The 22,018-nt window shown below is 28.1% G+C and overlaps 2 protein-coding genes across 3 annotated transcripts in view; one reads left to right on the forward strand and one right to left on the reverse strand.

Moving 5' to 3' along the window:
• The first annotated feature begins 803 nt into the window (after positions 1 to 803).
• On the forward strand, positions 804 to 20,449 carry LOC124491414 (uncharacterized). Of its 2 annotated transcripts, none has more exons than XM_047054047.2 (5): positions 804 to 2,973; positions 17,499 to 17,964; positions 18,028 to 18,242; positions 18,846 to 19,461; positions 19,533 to 20,449. In XM_047054047.2, the coding sequence occupies exons 2-5, from the start codon at positions 17,559 to 17,561 to the stop codon at positions 20,264 to 20,266; spliced, it is 1,971 nt and encodes a 656-aa protein (XP_046910003.2). In that variant the 5' UTR covers positions 804 to 2,973; positions 17,499 to 17,558; the 3' UTR covers positions 20,267 to 20,449. The 2 variants fall into 2 exon arrangements, with proteins under 2 accessions (XP_046910003.2, XP_075584576.1); XM_075728461.1 differs by lacking the exon at positions 804 to 2,973 and adding an exon at positions 4,725 to 5,303.
• A 310-nt stretch (positions 20,450 to 20,759) lies between these two features.
• Positions 20,760 to 22,018, reverse strand: part of LOC124492872 (uncharacterized) — a 36,638-nt gene continuing 35,379 nt past the window's right edge. Inside the window, exon 9 of the mRNA XM_047055878.2 lies at positions 20,760 to 22,005. Within this exon, the coding sequence (XP_046911834.1) occupies positions 21,859 to 22,005 (147 nt within the window). The 3' untranslated portion in view covers positions 20,760 to 21,858. The remainder of the gene's footprint in view (positions 22,006 to 22,018) is intronic.

The raw sequence follows: 22,018 nt of genomic DNA on the forward strand, positions 1-22,018 counted from the left end.
CATCATCATCATCATCATCATCAGTTATTATTTTTTTTTCTCATTGAGAATCGCGATACCATCTGAAACCATGTTCAAAATAAAATGTTATGGTTAGTAACATAATGAGCTCAATAGCTTAGTAAGAAAAAGTATAAAAAAAGTTTCAACATTCTTATATACATCCATATAATTCTTTCTTTTTTTTCTTTGCCGCTGAATTTTGACAGCATGATCAGAAAAATAAAAAACAGTCATTTTTGCTGTACCAAAAACCAATGAACAACCAACAAGCTGATGTAATGATAAGATCCATGATTCACAGAATTTGTTCCAAAATAATAATAATAATAATAATAATGTACGACCTGGCCACACTCGTCATCGTAATATTTTCAATTTTTGATCCATAATAATTTTCAATTTTCGGTAATCAAATTTATTTTTATTTTTATTCCAATGTCTGTGTGGGTGAACATCATTACAGTATATGTTTGCAGTGATGCAACAGACCTTTTTGAAAGTTCCCAAATTTCATAATTATCATTTCATTTCATTCATTCATTCATCATACAAGAATTTTTTTCCTGGCGATTCTATTTTGAAAAATATTGAGAAAATTCTGACTTTATGATCTTTTTTTTCCTTTCCGGAACGAAATCCCTCTCTCTTTTTCTCTCCACAATTACATCATATACCAATCTTTTTTTTTCATTCATTCAAGTTTGACATATGATGTGAATAAGTAAGAAATAGAAAAAGAGAAAGAAAAAAAAAGCTAAATTTTTCTCTTTCTTGCTGTTTGGATATGATGATAGCATTTCATTTCATTTCATTCATTTATTCACAGTAGCCAAACACCATTTCTCCTCTTTCATTTCGTTTCTTTGGTGTGTTTCATGTGTGTAAAATGGTTTTGATCTACAAATATGAAACAACAGTAGTTGAAACCGTTGAAAACATCATTTTTTTTTTGATATAAAAAAAACAACAACAATATACAGACGATGATATCGTCTCTTCATCATCATGTTCTTATGGTATTAATATTTGTTCCAAACATTACAAAATACGAATGAAGAAAAAATAACGGATCACGCATGTGTTCACCTTATTTTTTTTCCTCTATTCTAATGCCGTTTTTTCCCGTGTTCATTCAATTCGTCGGTCTTTTTTGTCTCATATGTGTGTTTGTGTGTGTTCCAACATCAGACGCCGTTGTTTGTTGTTCATTGATCTTCTTGTGCATGATAATGGATCTTATTGGTTTGAATTTTTTTTTCTATTGTAAAGAATGTCCAAGAACTTTCCTTCCAGTGAATTAAATGTTATTCATCGTTTAAATCTTTAGAGCCATTATTATCAGTTTTCTTGACTATTCAAAAAAAAAATTTGTTGTTCACTTTCCTCAAAAAAAATATATTTCGTGACATTAGTGGTCTAAATATTACAATTGACAATCTTACTAGGAAGAAAAAAAACCGCCATTATATTAGATATGAAAATTAGAAATTCTTCAAATATTGAAATGCACTTGCGTCAAATTTGTAAATTATTATTATGTTCAAAATATACAACTGAATGAATGAATGAATGAATTTTGTATGCCGAATGCATTGTTGTTTTGTGGTTTTGTATTTGGCCCACACACATACTGGCATACACACACAGACACACACACACACATTGCATACTGAAAAAGATCTACTTCCGAATCCATTCACTAATATATTTCATCGTGAAAGCAGCTAATTCATCACATCACCATTACTATTCGAATCAACAATAACATCAAAATTATAATGAAGTTCATGATAATAAATTAACCTAATTTTCAGCAACATTATCATTCATCCGACATTCAATTTGTCATTGAACATTTTTCATGCTGATGAATTATCAATTATTTGTGTGTGTGTGTGTGTATGTGTTCATCAGATCTGATCATCTACAACTTCCCTGGTGTTCTAAAATCATTTTAAGAAATTTTAGTTACCAATTTTTGCCTGTTTTTTTTACCATTTAAATTTTTTCGTTACAACCAGAAAAAATCCATTGTTGAAACATTACGATCATTAACTAAAGCCATTGTTCGATGAATGGATATATTCGTATTCATTGATTGTTTATCAGTAATGTGAACCATCTTCAGTGCAACAGTTTTTCATTTTGCTTTGTCTTCATGTGTATGTAGGTTTATGTCTGAATTCTTTCGAATGAAAAATTTTCTGTGAAAATTAGATCTGTATTTGTATTTGGTTTACATTTTAAGTTTGATGACTTCTTCATTTTATTTATTTTTTTTTTTCGTTGAAAAAAATGGTCACGGATCACAGATTTTTCGAATTCACATCATTGAATTTTCAAGATCAAATCAATTCGATTAAATGGTGATTTTAAATGGAGAATTGACTATATGAATGAATGAATGAATGAATGAAAAGAGGATAAAGAAAAAGACATTATAGAAAAAAGTAAGAAAATGCTACCTTGTTTTTCCCCATTTATAAGCATTTCTTACGGTCAGGTTGAAAGAAACTACATTGATGATCATATCATTACCATTTTTCGACCTTTATTGCTCCAATGAACCAATACTTAAATGGTTATCGATTCGTTAGATAAAATACGACTATTGTGTTTTATTATAATATTTCCAATGACATCCATTCATATATTCGAAATCGATTAACGATTGTTTTTCTTTATCGATTGTCGAACGTTTATTCGTCCATCTTTGCCAAAACATGCCACCATTTTTATTATTGTCAACATTTATATCCATCAACGATATAATTGAATAATTCATTATATAAAACACCTCAACAAAATTAATCGAATTTTTCTTTCTCATCAAAATAATTTATCAATGAAGAATATCTTTGATTTGACCCAATTTTATTTGTCATCCGTTTAACTGTGAGATTATTTTTTTTCAACTATATCATATCATCATTATTCTAACTCATTCATCGGTACATTCGCCAAATCAAGGTGAGCAGACTATTATTTCTATCAATTGTACAAATCGATTCAAATTTCCGTACTCTATCAGTTTCAAACGAATAAAGTTTTTCCAAGTATATCGATGATGATGTCGATTATGATTTCCGTATTTGTTCCGATTGTACAAAATTAAATTGAATTGAAAATATTGTGAGAATTCAATGAATGAATGGAACAAAAACAAGAAAAAAAAACACGTTTACGTTGTTGTCGCGATACAAAATTTTTTTTTTTTTTTTTGGCGATGAGATAGGTTGATCTAATCTAAATTGAAATGGATATCAGTTTTTTTTGTTGTTGTTGTTGGATTTCAATTGAAATTGTAGACACAAATACACACCCGTGTACATACCACAAAGCTGTGCATACCGAGAAACAAAAAAAAAGCAATTAAACGGTTATTGATCATAATAATAATAATAATAATTTTTTTGCCTTTTCTGTTTCATTTTACTCATTCTATGTTTCGGGTGTGAGCTTTCAAAACAGCTAGTCAACGTTCAAAAAAAAAAAAACATTTTCATGTCGATAAAAAATAGATATACAAAAAACAGCGAAAAAAAAATTCACGAAATACAGATCAAAATCACTTGACATTTTGTTTTGTTTTTATCATCATATAAAAATAGAGCTTTTAAATTGTTTTTTGACATCATAGTAATTTTTATAGTTTATTGAACCTTATTATTTGAGGAATTTTCATAGCCTCATATCCATAGGTGTGTAATTTGGTAATAGTTAAGGGGTATTATACAAAACATTTTGTCACTAGGATTTTTTTTTCACATTAATGTACATTGTAAGCTTTTGATTAATTGAATTCATGTCTTTAATCGTAGAATCTTGTTTGATCGACTTTTTATACGACTGAATATCATTAAATATGATAAAAACTACGTTGATAATGATTATGAATGATGATGCGGACTTGGTAATCCAAAAAAAAAAAAAATGATCATCATAGCATGGATTTGGTTAGTTATTTATTTCTATGTTGCTATTTGTTCTTGTTCACCCATAATGGCGTCGATGATAATGATGATCATGATGATGATTAGTGAAATTCATAAACATAGACTGTAAAAAAATTGAAATAATTTTTTTTTTGTTGAAATGATGAATGAATATTGGAGAGAAAAAAAAATCTGAAAACAGGTAGATCTTGAACCGTCACCGGGCTGTCTCGACGATGACGACAATGATAGACACACAGACACACACACACAGACACAAATGCCAAATATAAAAATCATTACAAAAACAACATATGTCGATAGATTATTTGTAAAATGTTCCGGATAATATGAATCTCATCAGTTATGACAATCTCATCGAAATGGATAATGCACAGGCATTATAACATGATTTTTTTCTATCTTGTTTTTTTTGTCATGTATTATGTATGTATGTGTGATTCTATATTACATACATTTATTATATAATTAATAAATTTCATCCATCCAACAACATTCATCAACATTCCAATCAGCGATTGATTAAATAATATCATTATTATCATTCATTGAATAATATCCATGAAAAAATGAAATGTTTATTTACTTCAATCATCATTAGCACTTTCATAATCATTGTGTGTGTGTGTGTGTGAAATTTTCACATATATTAATTCGATGCAGCTTGTTGTCTCGTTTTCATGAGGAAATCGGAAATCATCCTCTAGCAAGATTGGCTACGCATTACAATTCGAATATATCTTGTTCATCTTGTTATTATTATTCATTCGCATATGAATAATGATGTTTGTGATCATTATGTTGTTGTTGTTGTTGTTGTTGAAAGTTGTAGTGATGGTGGTGGTGGTGTAGTTTAATTGACTTCTCAAGTTTCCTTTTTTCTCCTCCTAAAGCAAGTTGTATCTGATTATATCGTTGTCGTTATTTAACGATTACAAAAAACGTCTATTCCGTATTCAACATTCCAAGTCGAAAAAAACAATTTACTATTTTGACTTTCCTTACGAATATGAATGAATGGAAAAAAATTTCCAATTCATTCAATCAACTCGTATTATTTTATTTTCCGCATTATTTTTGTTTTATACAAAATTATTCGATTAGTGATTTTTATGATAATTATTATATATATTTAAACGTGTGTATCGATAATTCTCCATATACATTGACAGTTAATGGACATAAAATACTTTATACTTTATCGTGGTTAAGATGCTAATCATTTTTTGTGGATTAACGTATTGGCCCATTCATTATTAACGTCGATTTCTATGATCATTGTTAGTAAGAAAATTTAAGATTGGTATGATCATCATTTTCTTTTTTTCCCTCAACATTATAACGGTAAGTCATTTGAATGGCTAAACCAAGTAAAATAAAACGATTCGATCAAGATAAATAGTTTGATAGTATGCCAATGTATGAATTCAGTAATCAGTATAGATCATCTTATGATCCAAAATTAGAATCAATAGATCGAACAGATCGGTTTCATACATAAAAAAGAACTTTAATCGTAAAAAAAATCATCATAATAATGATGATAGATTTATGACTGATTTGAAACAATTGAAATTGAAAATCATAGATTTGAATCTTGGTGTTGGATTTTCTGTTTTTTTTTCTTAAATATACATCTTTGCTCACTATATCTTAGCTTTCCCTTATCAAAACAATATCCTATTGATCAGGATTTTTTTTTATAATGGATGAATAGCAGCCCACACCCGTCGTCCATAATAATCAACCGAAACCTGTATCAAATGATTAAAAAATGACATGATCATGGCTGTCGATCGAGACCGGGTATACTAGATAGGTCAGGTGTATTCATCATCAAATGTTCGAATAACTTTTATTTTTACTGATGATCAGAGATGCCGCAAAAAAATTCAATTTCCCTCCAGCCGAAAAAAAGTCATCATCATCATTATTATCGATGAATATTAACCAGATGAATTGAATACCATAATCGATATTGACTACGATGATTTCTGGCAAACTTGTTTGTTAGCATTCTCAATACTCTCACCTTTTTTTTCTCGTCATCAAGAAAATCGAAAATAATGATCAGTTTCTATTTTTTTCTATCTCATTTGCCCTTGATTATCATTATCATCATTAACACAATAATGATGATGCCCGATGTAATTTCATCGACATGTTTTTTTCTGGTAATCATATATTATGTCGATGATGATGAACAGGATGATGATTGTTGCCAATTAGCTGGTTGATTCGATGGTTCATCGATTGGAGAAATTTGAGGTGATCAATCTTGATGTATTTGTGTATGTGTGTTCATAATATTAAAAAAAACAAGGAAAATGGAGAGAGTTATCCATTGCCATTTTGATTATTATTATTTTTATTATTAGTTATAAACAAAAACTTATATATATTGATGATAATCCTATATACACTACTAATCAAACAACAGTGATGGTATGAAGAAAAAAAAATTCGAACCAAAGATCTCGATGGTTATATATAGCCATACTATGGCAAAGAAATGAGTTGAATTTGAAGATCATTTTATTTTTGTTTTGTTTTCTTTAGGTCAAACACGAAAATACATGATTATTAAGCATTGAACTTTCGAGTGAGAGTTTAAATTCATTCATCTATTCTAATATTCTATTGTTTTGTTGTTTGTTTTTCACCCCTTTAGACATTTAAATGAATGATGATGATGATGATGATGATGATGATGATGATTAGGTCGCTTATTAATTTTAATAGATCTTGATGTTCATTATTATTTAGGCAGCAATCCACTAATTATGAATGTGAATTGTATTCTTCATTCAGAACGAGGTTATATTTGTCATCCAGTTGCACTCACTTCTTTTTCTTTGGTTCTTTCATTCACTCTTTTTTTATATTACCTCACGAACATCATTGAAATTCAGTCTCACATCTCTTCATTTAAAACAGGTTATTGTAAATAAACAAATAATGAAAATGAATTGGAATATTTTCACCAATTAATCCCTTATTGTTTGTTTTTTACCTCAAATCTTTTTCGTGTATATTCTCTCTCTCTTTCTCTCTCTCTTTGAGATAGTAGATCAGATGAGAGGATGAAATTCTGTTTCTAGTTTAAAAATAACTCGGTCGAATACATGAAGAGGTTAAATGATTGGCTACATATGTTTGCGTTTTTTCTTCTTTCAACCTCGGCCAAGTTCTATCCCTGAATTGTTTGTTTTTTGAATGATTGTAATAATAATATGTTGTAAACATTTTTCAATGTTTTCCATTTGCTAAAATTAGAATAATAAAGTGAAACAATTTAATACCATCAAATGACATTGGTAGTAATGGATTATTATCTTTTTTTTATTTATTAAGAATCATTGAATTCTGATCTTAAAGTTTAAAGTTGATCATTTCATGGATAATCCCACCCTTAGTAGTTTTATTTTATGCTTAGTTTCTAATCCTATTCAAGTTTTAAATAAGAATAAGAATCAAATTGAATTGGAAACAATTGATTTTTTTCCAAAATTAACGCAACGATTACCAACATTTACACAATGGAATACTTTTTATTCGGCATACGTTTTTATCGTTATCAAAATATAAATCGGTTTTTTTTGCACTGTTCTCAGAAAGTAGAAATGACGGAAATTTATTTTTAACCGGAACCAAGTTTTTTTTATCTACATTTAAAAAATTTGTCAAATCAGCCGTGTTTTCCTGATCACATTTTTAATGAGTTTCAAATATTTTATTCAATTGCAATCAATTACCGTTCTTGTTAGGCTTGGCTTTTTATCCATTCATATTTATTTCCAAAAATAAACAAACTCCTAACATCATTTGTGCATTAATTGAATGGACACCGTATGATGTGCATCGACACACCTGTAATTCTTTAAATTCATATAAAATTAGCTTTTTGTTTATAAAAAACAATAGCATTAATTCAATATAATATTCGTTTTCATTAAATGCAATTTTTGTAAAAATTAAATGTGAATGCTTCAAAAAGTGTTGATCGGATTTAATTATAATTATAATTGATGAGATGAATATTTTTAGAAACAATGTTGAACCAAAATGGAATGTTACCTAAGTGAATTTATCATTTTTTATTTTTGTTCTTAACAATAATACCAGGTAATAAATCAATGATATGATAAAAATGACAACAATTGGAAACAATTGAAATCTTTGGATTTTAGTTTGTTTGTTTGATGATGGATTTGTTTTTCGCCGAACAATTTTCAATTTAAAGTCACGTGCTGCCGCTTGTTTAGTCTGTCCAATTGTTTCCTAAATATTATAATAATGATTATTATCAATGAAATGGCACGTTTTTAAATTCACTACATCAAACATTTTGCTAGCAGATGCTAAATTCATTGAACCATATGTCCATTTCTTTTCGATTGACTTGTATTGTGTACATTAAGAATGACGGTGTAAATTTGAAAAAAAAAATATCTTTGATCTTGGCAAAAATTTCTTTATTTATTTTGTTTTTTTTTCTGTTTCATTTCATTGTATTGTGAATATATATTGATACTTTTGACACAAATATGATAATGATTATTATCGGTCAACAGTAACAAAATAAATATATAAAAATGGACACCAAATATTTTAGCCATTTTAAGCGCCGAATGTAGAAACCAATCTATTGTTTTTTATTTTCATTTTCGATTTGAACGTATATTAATAGATACTTGAAACCTGATTTGTATTTTTTTTTATATATAAATATATAGTTGGAATATAAACGTGATAATGATAATGGCTATGCCAATTGAGTTTGACTGGTTATATTAGTATAGAGAAATAAGCGAACCGATAGTGTCAAAGTTATTTTATGGTCGCACGACTGAAACAAAACAAGAAAAATGATGACCACAACTGTTTATAAATACTATTATTGTGGTAAAAATCGATATAATTTAGTCAATTTTATAGCTGCGCCAATTGTGCTAAATAAATATGAATCGTCCGATTACTATATCCAATGAGAGCCATTTCATTATTGCATATCCGAAATGTTTTCTCAACATGTTGTGACGGTTCGACAATTTTCATTCATATTTTTTTTTTGGTTTTGGACAAAAAAAAAGATCAATTGATCTTTCATTTCAAGCAAATCAAGCGTTATTTTCTTTATTTATAACCATTTGTTGAACATTGATCAATTTTTTTACAGTTTTTGTATTAACTGATCATTAATACTATTGGAAACTATGAAACAAATTCGTTTGTTCGCCCAAAGCTAAAATAAAATAATGGTTTTGTTTTTGCAATGACTTGCACAATATACAGTATATATGAATCCTAGTATTTTCAATTCAATATCTTTCAATGTATCAATCTTATAAAACTTTGATTATTATAAATTATTATTAAACCGCAAATTTATGCAAAAAAAAAATAACCATGATTGTGATTTATTTTCTTGATATTGATCATCAGATTTTTTTTTCTTGTTGTTGTTATCTCCAGTGATGACCATTGACATAGTGCTCTCCATTGGGTTATCCATTCACACATATCCATGCATATATTGATGATTATGTTATAACTTGAATCGATTGAATGAATCTATTGGTCATCAGCACTTGATTCCTTTTTTTTCCATCATCACTATTTGTGTGTTTATATGTGTTTGTTGTTAAAGATATAATCAACATGACCCGATGTTTATGTATGTGTGTGTGTGTGTGTTAGTGACCTCAAAAATTAGTATGCAGATGAATAAGAAAAGATATTATTTTTTTTAACTCACGACCAACAAACGGTGATGATACCTTTTGCCAATTTTGTTGTTGGCAACATACAAACACAAACACGAATAAATCAGGAGACCAAATTTAAATGTCTATCAAGATATATTATATTCTTACTAAAGAAGATTTCTTTCAGAAATGATATTCGTGTTTATATGTACGGGTGTCCTGTTGATGGTTTTTGTTGTTGTTGTTGTTGTCATTATTAAAAAAATGTGTGAAAGAAAATGACACCTTTTATCTCTCATTGCCATGACGATGTGTGTCCTCATTTGAATATGATTGATACATACATCTTCCGAACAAAATGAATGAACGCATGTATGCATTCATTCATTCATTCATTTTATCTGTAAATGCCACCCGTTCTAACTTTCTAGAGGATAAGAAAATAAATTCTTTCTACTCTTTTCAATCGGTAGAGAAAAAAAAATGATTATCATCAAAATGATTACAGCCGGACAATAATTTATATTCCTTTGATGAATGGATACACACAAACACAATGTATGTCAAACTAAGTAGGCGACAATTTCAAACTATATAATATAGATAATTGACCACTACCGGTTCCAACGTTATCAAAATATTCATGAATTATTATTATAAGAACAGCAACAATAGCAACATTACACTCATTCATCCATTCGATTTCTGAAAATATTTTTCCAATAAAAGAAAATAATCATAAAAAAAATTTGACAATCACTATACAATTTTGATTTATTTTATGACTACAATAATATTTTGATAATAGGATCTTGTTTCTGAATTCATAAAAAAAAATATGTATTGCTATTTTATTTTTATTGTTACGATGAAATTCTTCAATTGATAAACATGAAAACAACCAAATCATTGGAAAAAAAATGTCTACAATTGAATTCAATTTGATTTAAATATATCGAAATCCAAAGTTTTTTTTTCGTCATCCGGCAAATGCAAAATTATATTTTCAAATTTCCATGGAAAAGATGACTGTGTGATCAGACATTTCATCATTATCGTTTGTTGTTGTTTTTTTTTCTGTTTATCGTCTGTCCAATCATATATGCATCCAAAAATATCCAGATTTTTTTTTCAGAGGAAAAACATTTCGTTACTGGTTTATTTTACATGCATTTGACAAGCTAACATTTTCTATCTTCATGTGTATTTTGTAGAAATATGATAAGATTTCACCAGGAAATGAGATTAGAAAAAAATGCGAGCCAATGTGAAATTAACTTTCATATTCCAGAAACAAATTCATTTGTTCATTCAATATTTTTGTTGTTTTTGTTGTTGTTGTTGTTGGTTACTCACAGATTTCGAAAACAATTTTCGTTTATGATGATGATGACGATAATCATAGTGTCAGTCTTGTGTGATTCTAAAATTAATTTTTATTCACTTTTCTGCACTATTGTTTTGTTTTATTCCTTGTGATGTATGAGCAGTAATTTTTGTCATTTCCATTATTAGATTCATTTGAATTTTTTTTTTCTTCAAAAATCTTTATATAGTAATATGAAACAAAAATTAAAACCAATTCACATTCGTGATAGACCACCACCACCACCACCACCTTAATTGATGTCAAAAAAAAAATCAAATCTATCAGAAAATACAGTAAGGTGGAATGACAGTTTTTTTTTGCTTCGGGAATTTTTCTTTCTTTTCAAATCTGTTAGATTCAAAATGTATCCATTTTTCATTCATTGCAAATCAAACTTTGATGTTTTTTATTTTTATTTTTTACTATCTTGTCATAAAAATATTTACTACATATCTAACGTAAATTAGTTTTTGATATGGATTTGATTTCAGATTTGATGAAATTTTCTTCTTCGTTATTGAATCGATGGCTTATTTAAATAATGTCATGAGTATCTGGACGGATTTGTCATGCTTTGTCCGAATGGTCATTTGTTTATTAAATTTTCTAGAAGAAAAAGGCGTTGATGTAATAATGAACTTTATTATGACGTAGGTCGAATAATAAATTTGATTTCAAACATTATTTATATGGTGAAAAATTCATTTATATACTAATATAAATGTTAATAATGCTCGTATCTAAGAAATAGAGTAGTTGATTAATTTATAAGATATTAATCATTGTCAATGCTTTTTTTTATCTGCCGCATTTTCCAATTTAAAACAAAAACACTATTAATAAATGTGAACAGAATTTCCTTCAGTGTAAATTTTAAAGAATCAAAATAATCAGTTATAATATTACTGAATGATAAAAATCATTTTTTTTCATTCACAATTCCAGATGGAATAAATGAATAATTTTTTTCAATTTCATTAATCATAACTCGCATTTTGTTCACTTGTCATCATTGAGAGGTTGAGGAAAAATGTTATGATTTTTCATATCGGTTTATTTAACAGTTATATACTATAACTTTAATTTTTCGCAATCATTTGCAAACCAAATATATTTACAAGATATATCACTATTTGATGCTAAATTTCAGCTTCCGTCATGAACTAGTATCAATTTTATGAAAACAATATAAATCCAATTTATCACACCTTCATATTATCAAACACTTTTTGGACAGTTTTTGAAATTATAAACCATAAGCTTTACATTTAATATTATCAAACTTCATATTAATTTGAATTATTCTCACTAAAGATTAGTATTAAGTTAATATCGTATGATGATGATGATTAGAATCCCGTTTTTTCATAAAGTTTTTTCTTTATTATTCATTGCAACGTCAGTCATCATCATGTCTAGATGACTTTCGAATAGCTATGAATAAAATCCGATTATAATCGCTTGCTATTTACTGATCAAACTTATACAAAATCGGATTTTTCTTTTTTTTCAGATTTTTGTCTATAATGTCAGCAAGAACAAAAATTGTTACAGAAATCGACTCAATTTATCACATATGTCAAATTGATTTGAAATAATGTGTCAAATAGTTTTAAGGTGTTAATTTTGAAAAAAATATCCATTCGAATTGATTAAAAAAAATCGTAAGGGGTAAATTGCATCATTTTGCTGAAAGGTCAACTAACAGAACTAAAAAATAACTTAAAAGATTTTTTTTTTTTTTGATTGATTGAAATCTGTGAACAGATCATCTTTCATCTGAGATATTACATATAGTTATTAGAATTCGTTTCATATAATAAATTATATATGATAGAGAGAAATTCTTCTCCCAATTTCAGTTATAATAATGAAATTGACACCAATCCTACTTTTTAATATGAAATTTTCTTGTCAACTCATTGTCCCAATTTTATCTGATGCTAAAATTATGTTATATTCATAAAAACAAACACCTATAGAAAAGAAAAAACAACAAAAAAAAGATCCTCTTATTCTATTTATATATTATACATATGATTATGATTGTATATGTATTGTGAATTTAATTTTAGCCACTATTCGTCATCATTTTTGTCTATTGTTTTTTTTACTTGTTTGCGTGTATGTGAATTTGTGTCCATGCTTAGTAGTTTCCACGTTAAGGATTTATGCTTAATTATAACGGTATAATTGATGCTGCCGTTGATTTTGTTTTTCATTATTATACGAATGTTAAAATGAATATGCCTATTTACAATATATCCAGTGTTTATTTGACCATAGAAATATATTCCGAATCGATTATCATAAAAGGTCAACCACATAAAAGATTGACAAGATTTATCAAAAAGACAAATGTCATTAACACATATATATGGCTGCATTTGTACGGATATTCATGTTAATACATTGTGGACAGGCCAATTATCTTTGGTAAGGTTATGGGAAAACAAAAACGATATGAAATGAATTGTCAGCATAGAATTAGCCAAACTAAAGAAAAAAAAGATACATTGTTGCCGGCATCATGATGATCATAAGGTAAAACAACAGAAAAGTTTTTGTTTTGTTTCTCTATTGAATGGCATGAGACTCATGGTCTATAATTGGATATGATCAGCCGTAATTCCAGTATGATGATTTCTTTGAATCATTTACATTGTAATAGATGCAATCTTATTCATATTTTTCATTTCATGCACGTTGTTTTTTCTCGTGAATCGCATGCATGCAATTAAATAATTATTTTTGACACGAAAACAATCACATGAATGGAAAAAATTTTGTTTTGTGTGGAAAAATTCGTCCGCTTCCTTTCATACTTTCTATTATATATTATAATTGGTTTTATATTATATATTCGAAACAAAAAAGAAGATGTTTTCAGTAAACAACAAATTATAATGAAACGTTCTGGCCACAAGTTGATGGGAATTTCACTTTTCATTAATTATAAATCTTGTTACTAACACGACAATTTTGTAATTGTCATTTTGATTGAAAAAGTATTCGAAAATGAAGTCAAGATGTCGCCAACGTAGACAAATTTATTTGTTCACATTATTAATAATTGTAATAAGAATATATAAACAACACACTGATGGGAGAAAAACAAAAACTAGATTAATTTTCTCGAAACAGAAGAAATTTCAATTAATTTTCCGTGTTTCCCGAAGAATTTATTTCAAGTTGTCCCGACAATATATCTGTATTTGTCTGTTTTGTACAGATAACTAAAGCAAAGATAATTGCTTGTTTTCAACAACAAATCTATTGATTATTAATAATTAATATTGGAATTCCATAAAAAAAATTATTATTTTGATTTATTTTTTTCTGTTCATTTTATTATTCTAGAATAAAGTAGATAAACATCCGGTCTTAGAAATCACATGTCTGTGAAGATAATTGGCAAAGAATGCTAGTGAAAACAACATGAAATTTTTTTCATTCTAATCTCAGTCGGAATTTTATCATGAAATTAAAATCAGTATATAATTTTTTTCATTTTTTCAGTCTACTGTGTAATATATTGGTTTTCCAGCTGTGAACAAACGTTTTTTTTAAATAAATTCAATATAACAATATTAAAAGTGATTTGCTCAACTACGTTATTATGACACATCCGGATTCAAATCGATAACATAAATCACCATATGTCGTGTGTAAAAATGTTTGCCTAAATAGATAATTCAATCAGGAAAGCGTGCCGTGAATTTTCAAATCTTTAAAAAAACGGTATGTTTGTTTTTATATATCCCATGATGAAAAAAAAAACATATCGATGTGTTGCTATTTATTAATACATACACAATTTATAAAACGGGAGCGATACTGCACCGCATCCCAATCGTTCAGGTTGTTGTATTTAATCATTCAAGAGTCGATCCTATTTTATTTCAAGAGTAAATATGATGAAAAGATTTATTTGAATTACTTAACCAATACGGAACAAATGGAAAATTTTATTTTTAACAACATTGCATCACATTTTATCGAGTGTTGATCGATTAGACTATTTTCTAGTTGAATTTATATAAAACGGCAGCTATTAACGCCAATAGTGATAATGATGAAAAGAGCAACATTTCAATATTGCTGTCCCATACTTTAACCGGAACATACTTATTACTTGTGCCATTTTAGTTTAGTTGTACATTATGTTTTTCATTCATCGAAACATTTCACGTTGATATGATTGATGATTCAATCATTCATTCATTCGTTTTTTTAAAGGAAATTCATTATTACAAATTAATTCATTCATTCGTTTTTTTAAAGGAAATTCATTATTACAAATTAATTCATACATTTTTTTTTAAAACATTTTTATCTTTTTCAATTTCGTGCATAATTATCTTGAATTCAATGGAAAAAAAATTGAATCGATACTTTTCGTGTTATGACTGTGGAATTTATGTTTCTATTTTTATTCGTTTGACATCTTTGCTGCAGTGAAAATCATTTCAAACCAAATGGTTCATTCTATATTTCATGGAAAAAAATTTAAAAAAACTTGGAAATTTTTTCATTCATCATCAGCTTAATTAAAATTCCTGCAGTATAATCTGATAAAAAAAAATTCACATCAAAATGAGAAACAATAAACTTAATTACTTTCACTGGCATTATTGGATTGAAAAAAAAGAAACCGTCAAATTGTAAATCATTGCCAAAATATGGATCAAAAGATAAAAAGATTTTATGCGGTCATCGTTTACGGTGAATAAACATATTACGTAGTCTTGTTGTTCGCCATATAGAACAGTTAAAACTTCATTTGAAAAAATAATAATTTATATACGGGAAAAGGCTTTTTTCAATCTAAAAGCGTGCAATCTTTTGCCAAAATGTTTTTAAATTTTTTCTTTTTCAATGATGATAATATTGAGATCATCAATGCGAAGTTCATCGTCATCATCATTATACAGCATGTCAAACGTTCTCATTCATCAGTCATTTGATTCGGCAATTTTAAGTTTAATGGATCATCATCATCATTTTTAATTCGTTTAATTGTATGTGGATCTCTTTTGATCACTACATTGAATGATGATTCAATAATAGTATAGAACAGCGTTTCACTCCAAAAAGCGCCAAGCAGATACAAGTCGATCAGCAAGCAGTGTTAGTTGAATCTTCATAGTCATCAACCAGCAAGAAACAAATTATGAAACATAGTTATACAATACATCGATCTTAAGGGAAGACCCCTACAATTGGCAATTTATTTTTATATGGAATTTACAGATGACACAATTATAGAATTTAAATACGAAATTAAAGCAAACAAATATTCAGTGATGGAACATGTTTGTGTGAGCATAATATAAGGTTTTCTTTTTAACATTTTTTTTATTTATTTTTCCTCTAGATTCATTCAGCTTCTAAATTGTTAACATGAAACAACATCCGTTTGTTCATACCATGTGTACCAATTCAGTCATTCAATCCGAATGCTGAATAAAATGAAAACATTAAACGTCCGGTTGAAAGCCATTAGCGAGCATTTATTTTATTGAAAGATTCTTGAATTTCATCATTATCATCTAAAATTCTTCGATGAATCATTTTGAAGGATCTTTCTTTCAAACTCTATTTGTCCATCGTTAGTTGGATGAATCTTATCTTTAAAAGAAATGAAATTTTATCTCCATTTTTTGATCAAAAAAAAAAAAAAAAAATCATACATGATGATGAACGCGCCAATAAAGTGAGAATTGTCTCGCTGTAATGCAGCGAAAATTATCACAGAAAAGTCGTTAAGATTTCCAATTTTCTCGATGACGAAAAAGATGTTTTCTTAGACAGGAATGAACAAACACACACACGTTTTCATACAAAGGGAGACGACCCAAATTATGATAGAAATGATCTAATAAAAATTCTGTCGCTGTGTCACTCTTTAACAAGAATCTCTATTATTATAGCTCTTCAAACGACTACTACTATAGACTGATTTTTTACCGTCAAGATATCAAAATCCAGTACTATTTAATTTAATTTCTTATGATAATAGTCTCAATAATTCTTGAATTCGTCAACTATATTTGGAATTTTATGGCTATTTTTTTTTGTTGCTGACATAGACTATTTATTGCATCGAAAGGAAATAACCGAACTTCTATACTGAACGTTTCGTATGATTTGAACTAGAAATTCCGCTTCAATGAATTGAATTTTTTTTTCAATTCATTGATTTCATTTGAATAAATGAAAAACTTTCTTTTTTGCTAGTAATCGAAGGGTTGATGTATGTTTGTTCAATAATGAATAGGTTATAATTACATCTAATTTGAATTTGGTTCCGATATTCAAAGGCAAAGAATTCTCATAACGGAACAAGATCAACAGAAATTCATCTATCTATCTTTTTTAAATATTTCAATCTTATTTTAAATTAAAAAATTGTTCATCTCTAACTTGATGTATTAATTCTATTGTTTCTTATTTTTCCAGGAAATTATTTTATTGAAGATACTGCCAGTCAAAACGTCCATACGTTCTTGAACAATCATCATGGAAGAAATTTACATTGTAAAATTAAAAGGACTACCACCGCCATCTGCACCTAGTCAAGATTCATTGTCAAAAGACTCCAAAACCTCGTTTTATTATCATACAGATTTAACGGCTGAAGCTATTAGAGGATTTTCATATCTTCATATATTCTTCGGAATAACTGTTTTGTGTTTATCGGTCACCAATTTGTGTTTTCATGAGAATCCATTAGCATTAGAGCCACCTTTAGGTATCACTGTTTGGTGTGCTGTATCTTTCATTGTTTTGGGATTCTTCGGTATTTTCACCGCTTATAAACGAAAATGTGATCTTTCTGGTTCCATATTTTATGTAAAATTCCAATTAGTATTGATCATCATTGTTCTTTCACTGACTTTAACATTCGCCATACTATTTGCACTTGGTGAGAATTGAATATTTTTTAATTAAATAAAATATCCTTGAATTTAATTGTTTTTTTTTAAAGATTTGCATGGGCCGATTGCTAATCAATTTATTGGATTGAACATCATTTTTTCCATCATTGTAGAAAGTGTCATATTATTATTGACATTGTTCACTTGTGCCAGAGTTTTATGGCCTGGATGTCTAAATTTTTGTGCCAAAGATTGGCCTATGCAGCCCAGCTTAAAACGGAAAATGATTGTAAAAACAAAAGTTTTCGCTAATGGAATTCAACAGGTGAGTTTACAAGCCTTTTAATGTTTACACATGAGTTTTGCGAGATGAAATATTCTCATAAGTCAATCGTGTTACTAAATTTAAATATTTTTTAAAGTTGGATTGTTTCATCATAATATGTCAAACGAAATAACAAAACAAAAAAATGAATAATAACTCGTTTATTTATAAGCTTAGTGTCTTATTTGTCTCCCACATGTCTTACATCAGAATTTTTTTTCTCAAAAACCATATTGAATGTGTAGGATACAAATGTTAAATTTTTATGGGAAAATCTCCCACAGGATGTCGAAGCTATTGTTTTCTGTTACTGAAACCTAATGATGAAAATGTAGAAAAAGCGATTCATTTTTAAGAAAGAAATGTCTTTTCCGAATAATCATGTTTTTTAGTCATTATCATCATTTGAGAAAATACAAGCTTTATGATTGAAAAATTGAGATTTCATTCATTTAACTGACAGGTAATACACATTTATTATGTGCGATGGAGACAATGGTTTGTAAAAACAAAAAATAAAATAAAAATAAATAATCATTCATACATTTCAGAACATGACGAATAATAATCTATTTTTTCTTTTCATATTTCATTTTGGAACAGGACAAAACTAACATTATTCAGAGTTTTGGTCCGAATTGCGTCATCTCTTTAAATATGCCTCCAGCAATCACTTCCGATCAAACATTATCATCGAAGAATTCATCGATTTGTTCATCACCAATATATAAAAATGACGTCGTTAATAATAAAACATCATCATTATCGGGATCGACTTCGGATCTGGCCAAATCTTTATCTACAATTTATGCTATGCCTGATGAACAAATAGACGACAGTAATAATGGTTGTAAAGAACAAATTACAGCAATTTCAACCAATTCCATTTATTACAATTATCCCGTTGTTGGTGTTAGCACTACAAATTTATTGCAAACATTTCCAACTGTTCGTCAAAATCGTGAGCGATTTTCATCCACAAATGATTCAAAAATAATAACCAATCGACAATCTTCACCAATCATGTATTTGAATGATACATCGACAAATAATTCCGATCATTCCTGGTATCGTGGTAGTGATTTGTATTCTGCATCTGAAGAAACGGATCCATATGATACGGATGAATTCGATTATTGTTCTACAGAAAATGAAGATGAAATCGAAATTGGAGATAGAACTCTTGTGAATGAGTTTCATAAAACAAGTAGTGATGATGGTATGTTTTTTTTGCATAAAATCCATTTGAAAATTTCTTATATACATATGAATATCCTTTATTTTATACAGGAAACGGAACATTAGAAGATGAATCGATTACAAACTCAATTTCAACCAGTTCATTAAGTAAATCAGAAATTAACAATGACGATGAAATTTTTAACGTTTGTAAAAAATCAAATGAAGCGAATAATGGATCAACGACTATTGAAGTTAATTCAAATAATGAGCTTAACTTGGAAATTTCATCATCAAAAAAAGTCATTGATTTTAATATTAAACCGACAGAAATAAATTTACAAATCGATCAAAAAGCTAAAAATGATCATGAGCAAAATAAGAATGTCGAAGCTGAACGATTTCCGATCAATCAAATTAAACTTAAATCATTGCAGACTAGCCAACAATTATCGCCATATAAGAAATCATCGATAATAAAAATTAAATCACCTACAAATGTTGAAGCAACTGTTCCAACAATTCAGGATATGATGGATTCTAAATCTTCGGAAAGAAACGAATCTTCATCAATGGTTACATCAACAACAACGATTCGTTTGCTTAATACTAATAAAATTGCCTCAAATCATAATAGATTGGATAATAACAATGATAATAATCACATCGCTGTGATTAAAAATAAAAATTCATATCATTCAGTGGCCAAAATGAGAAACAAATTAACATCACATCCATATCTATGCCGATTACGTGCCGCCAATGGTGAAGAGTTTGAACGAAATCCATATTCAAAAAAGACTACAACTATATCGAAACAAATACCAGATATTCAAGGAGTATAATTGGATTTTTGTCTTTTTTTCTGTTTAATCATTTGTACAATTTTTCATTTCTCAATGTCAATGTTTCATCATTTACTTTTGTTGATATAACTTTGATTTTTTTCCTTAATGAACGCATAAGAATTATTTATTTCAAAGTTCATTCTTTATGTAATTAATAAACAATGCTTGCATTTTCCAATTACATTATCAATTTGTACATTCTTTCTAAGCATTATAAATGGCAGAATATTTTACATGTTCATTTTCAACTTTTTTGAGAATTTAACCTTTTTTTTATATTATAATTTCATTTTCGAAAATCTTTGCCGTCACTAAACATTAAATGCTGCCATCTTTTGTGCTATCGAACCGTCATATTGTATTAACTTTTTTTACTGAAAGATGGCAACATAATCTCGTTTTATGGAAAAAAATTAAGAATTCAATGATTGATAGAAAAAGGATTTCTCTTAGTTTATGATAAACCGAGAATAATTGAATAATCAACAAGTTTTAATTAAAAAATCAAACAATCTGAATATTTATTGAAATAGTAAAATAATAAACAAGAATACGTACATACAGAATTTGTGATGGTGTTTGTGTGATTTTTGTTAAGAATGAACAATTTTTCGATATACAACAAACATCAGAGGAAGGATATCAATTTGTGTTTTTTATACAGAAAACGATGAACAGATAATGGGAGTGGGAATAATCATTGCCAAACAAATCAATAATAAAATGAATTTAGGATGTCGCCAATGAATTTAAACACTTGTGGTAATCGAAGAACGTGGTACAATGATGGACGTCCGTATTTGAACGCCAGGATAAACATTTGAACGGAAAATAATCAAAAAAAAAACCACAAATCTGTCATTGGAAATGAATTTGATATTTTTTTTTGTGAATGAATTAGAAAATTTTGTTTGATGTGATCAATTATTCAAGTGTTTACTGTTGGAGATAGAAGAAATGTTTAGCAGAAGATTTGCTTCATCAAAGAATAAACGTCAAGGAAATAGTTATTTACAAGACAAATAAAAGTAACAAATCGAATCATTGTGATCTTCATTATTCAATAACAAATTAGAAATCACCAATAATCTTTAAAACTTACAATTGCAATTATATGTGAATGTGTGTTCGTGTGATTAATCTGTCTTTTTTATTAGGGGGGATGTGTGTTATATGGATGCTTTATGAATGTGTGTTACGCAGATCAAACAATGATGTAAAAGGATGATTTTGAGAAATGAATGTAAGAGAAAGAAAAATCAATCTGCTCGTTTTTACGAAAAGAAACAGGGGTATTTTTAATATAATACACAATTAATGAAATAAGTAACAGAATGATTTCTCTTATTTTCAATTTACAATGACAAGGTTCAGAGAAGAGCAATCTGCTACTATTTAGTGACATCATGACAATAACGATAATGATGATGATGATGAAGATGGAATGAAATGAAATGAAATTAATGAATGTATGTGGATAGAAAAGAATGAGTGAATTATGATGAGATTCCTACTTCGAAGTTGTAATTCCAAATTTTCGCGAATATAACGAGATGGTTTTTTACGAGAAGAGATCATTAGCATTCAGTTCAAGCATGATTTGTGCTATTGGTTGTCGTTGTAATGACCACCATTAGATGAGAGATTCCTGACAAGTGATGCAACATATCCGGAGCTGTCTGTACAAGATGTTGTTCAGAGAAGTCGCATGGTGGAAATATATGTGTGATGAAACCCTGAAAACATTGA

Source organism: Dermatophagoides farinae, chromosome 1 (genome assembly GCF_024713945.1).
Source record: "Dermatophagoides farinae isolate YC_2012a chromosome 1, ASM2471394v1, whole genome shotgun sequence".
NCBI classification, from domain to species: Eukaryota; Metazoa; Arthropoda; class Arachnida; order Sarcoptiformes; family Pyroglyphidae; genus Dermatophagoides; species Dermatophagoides farinae.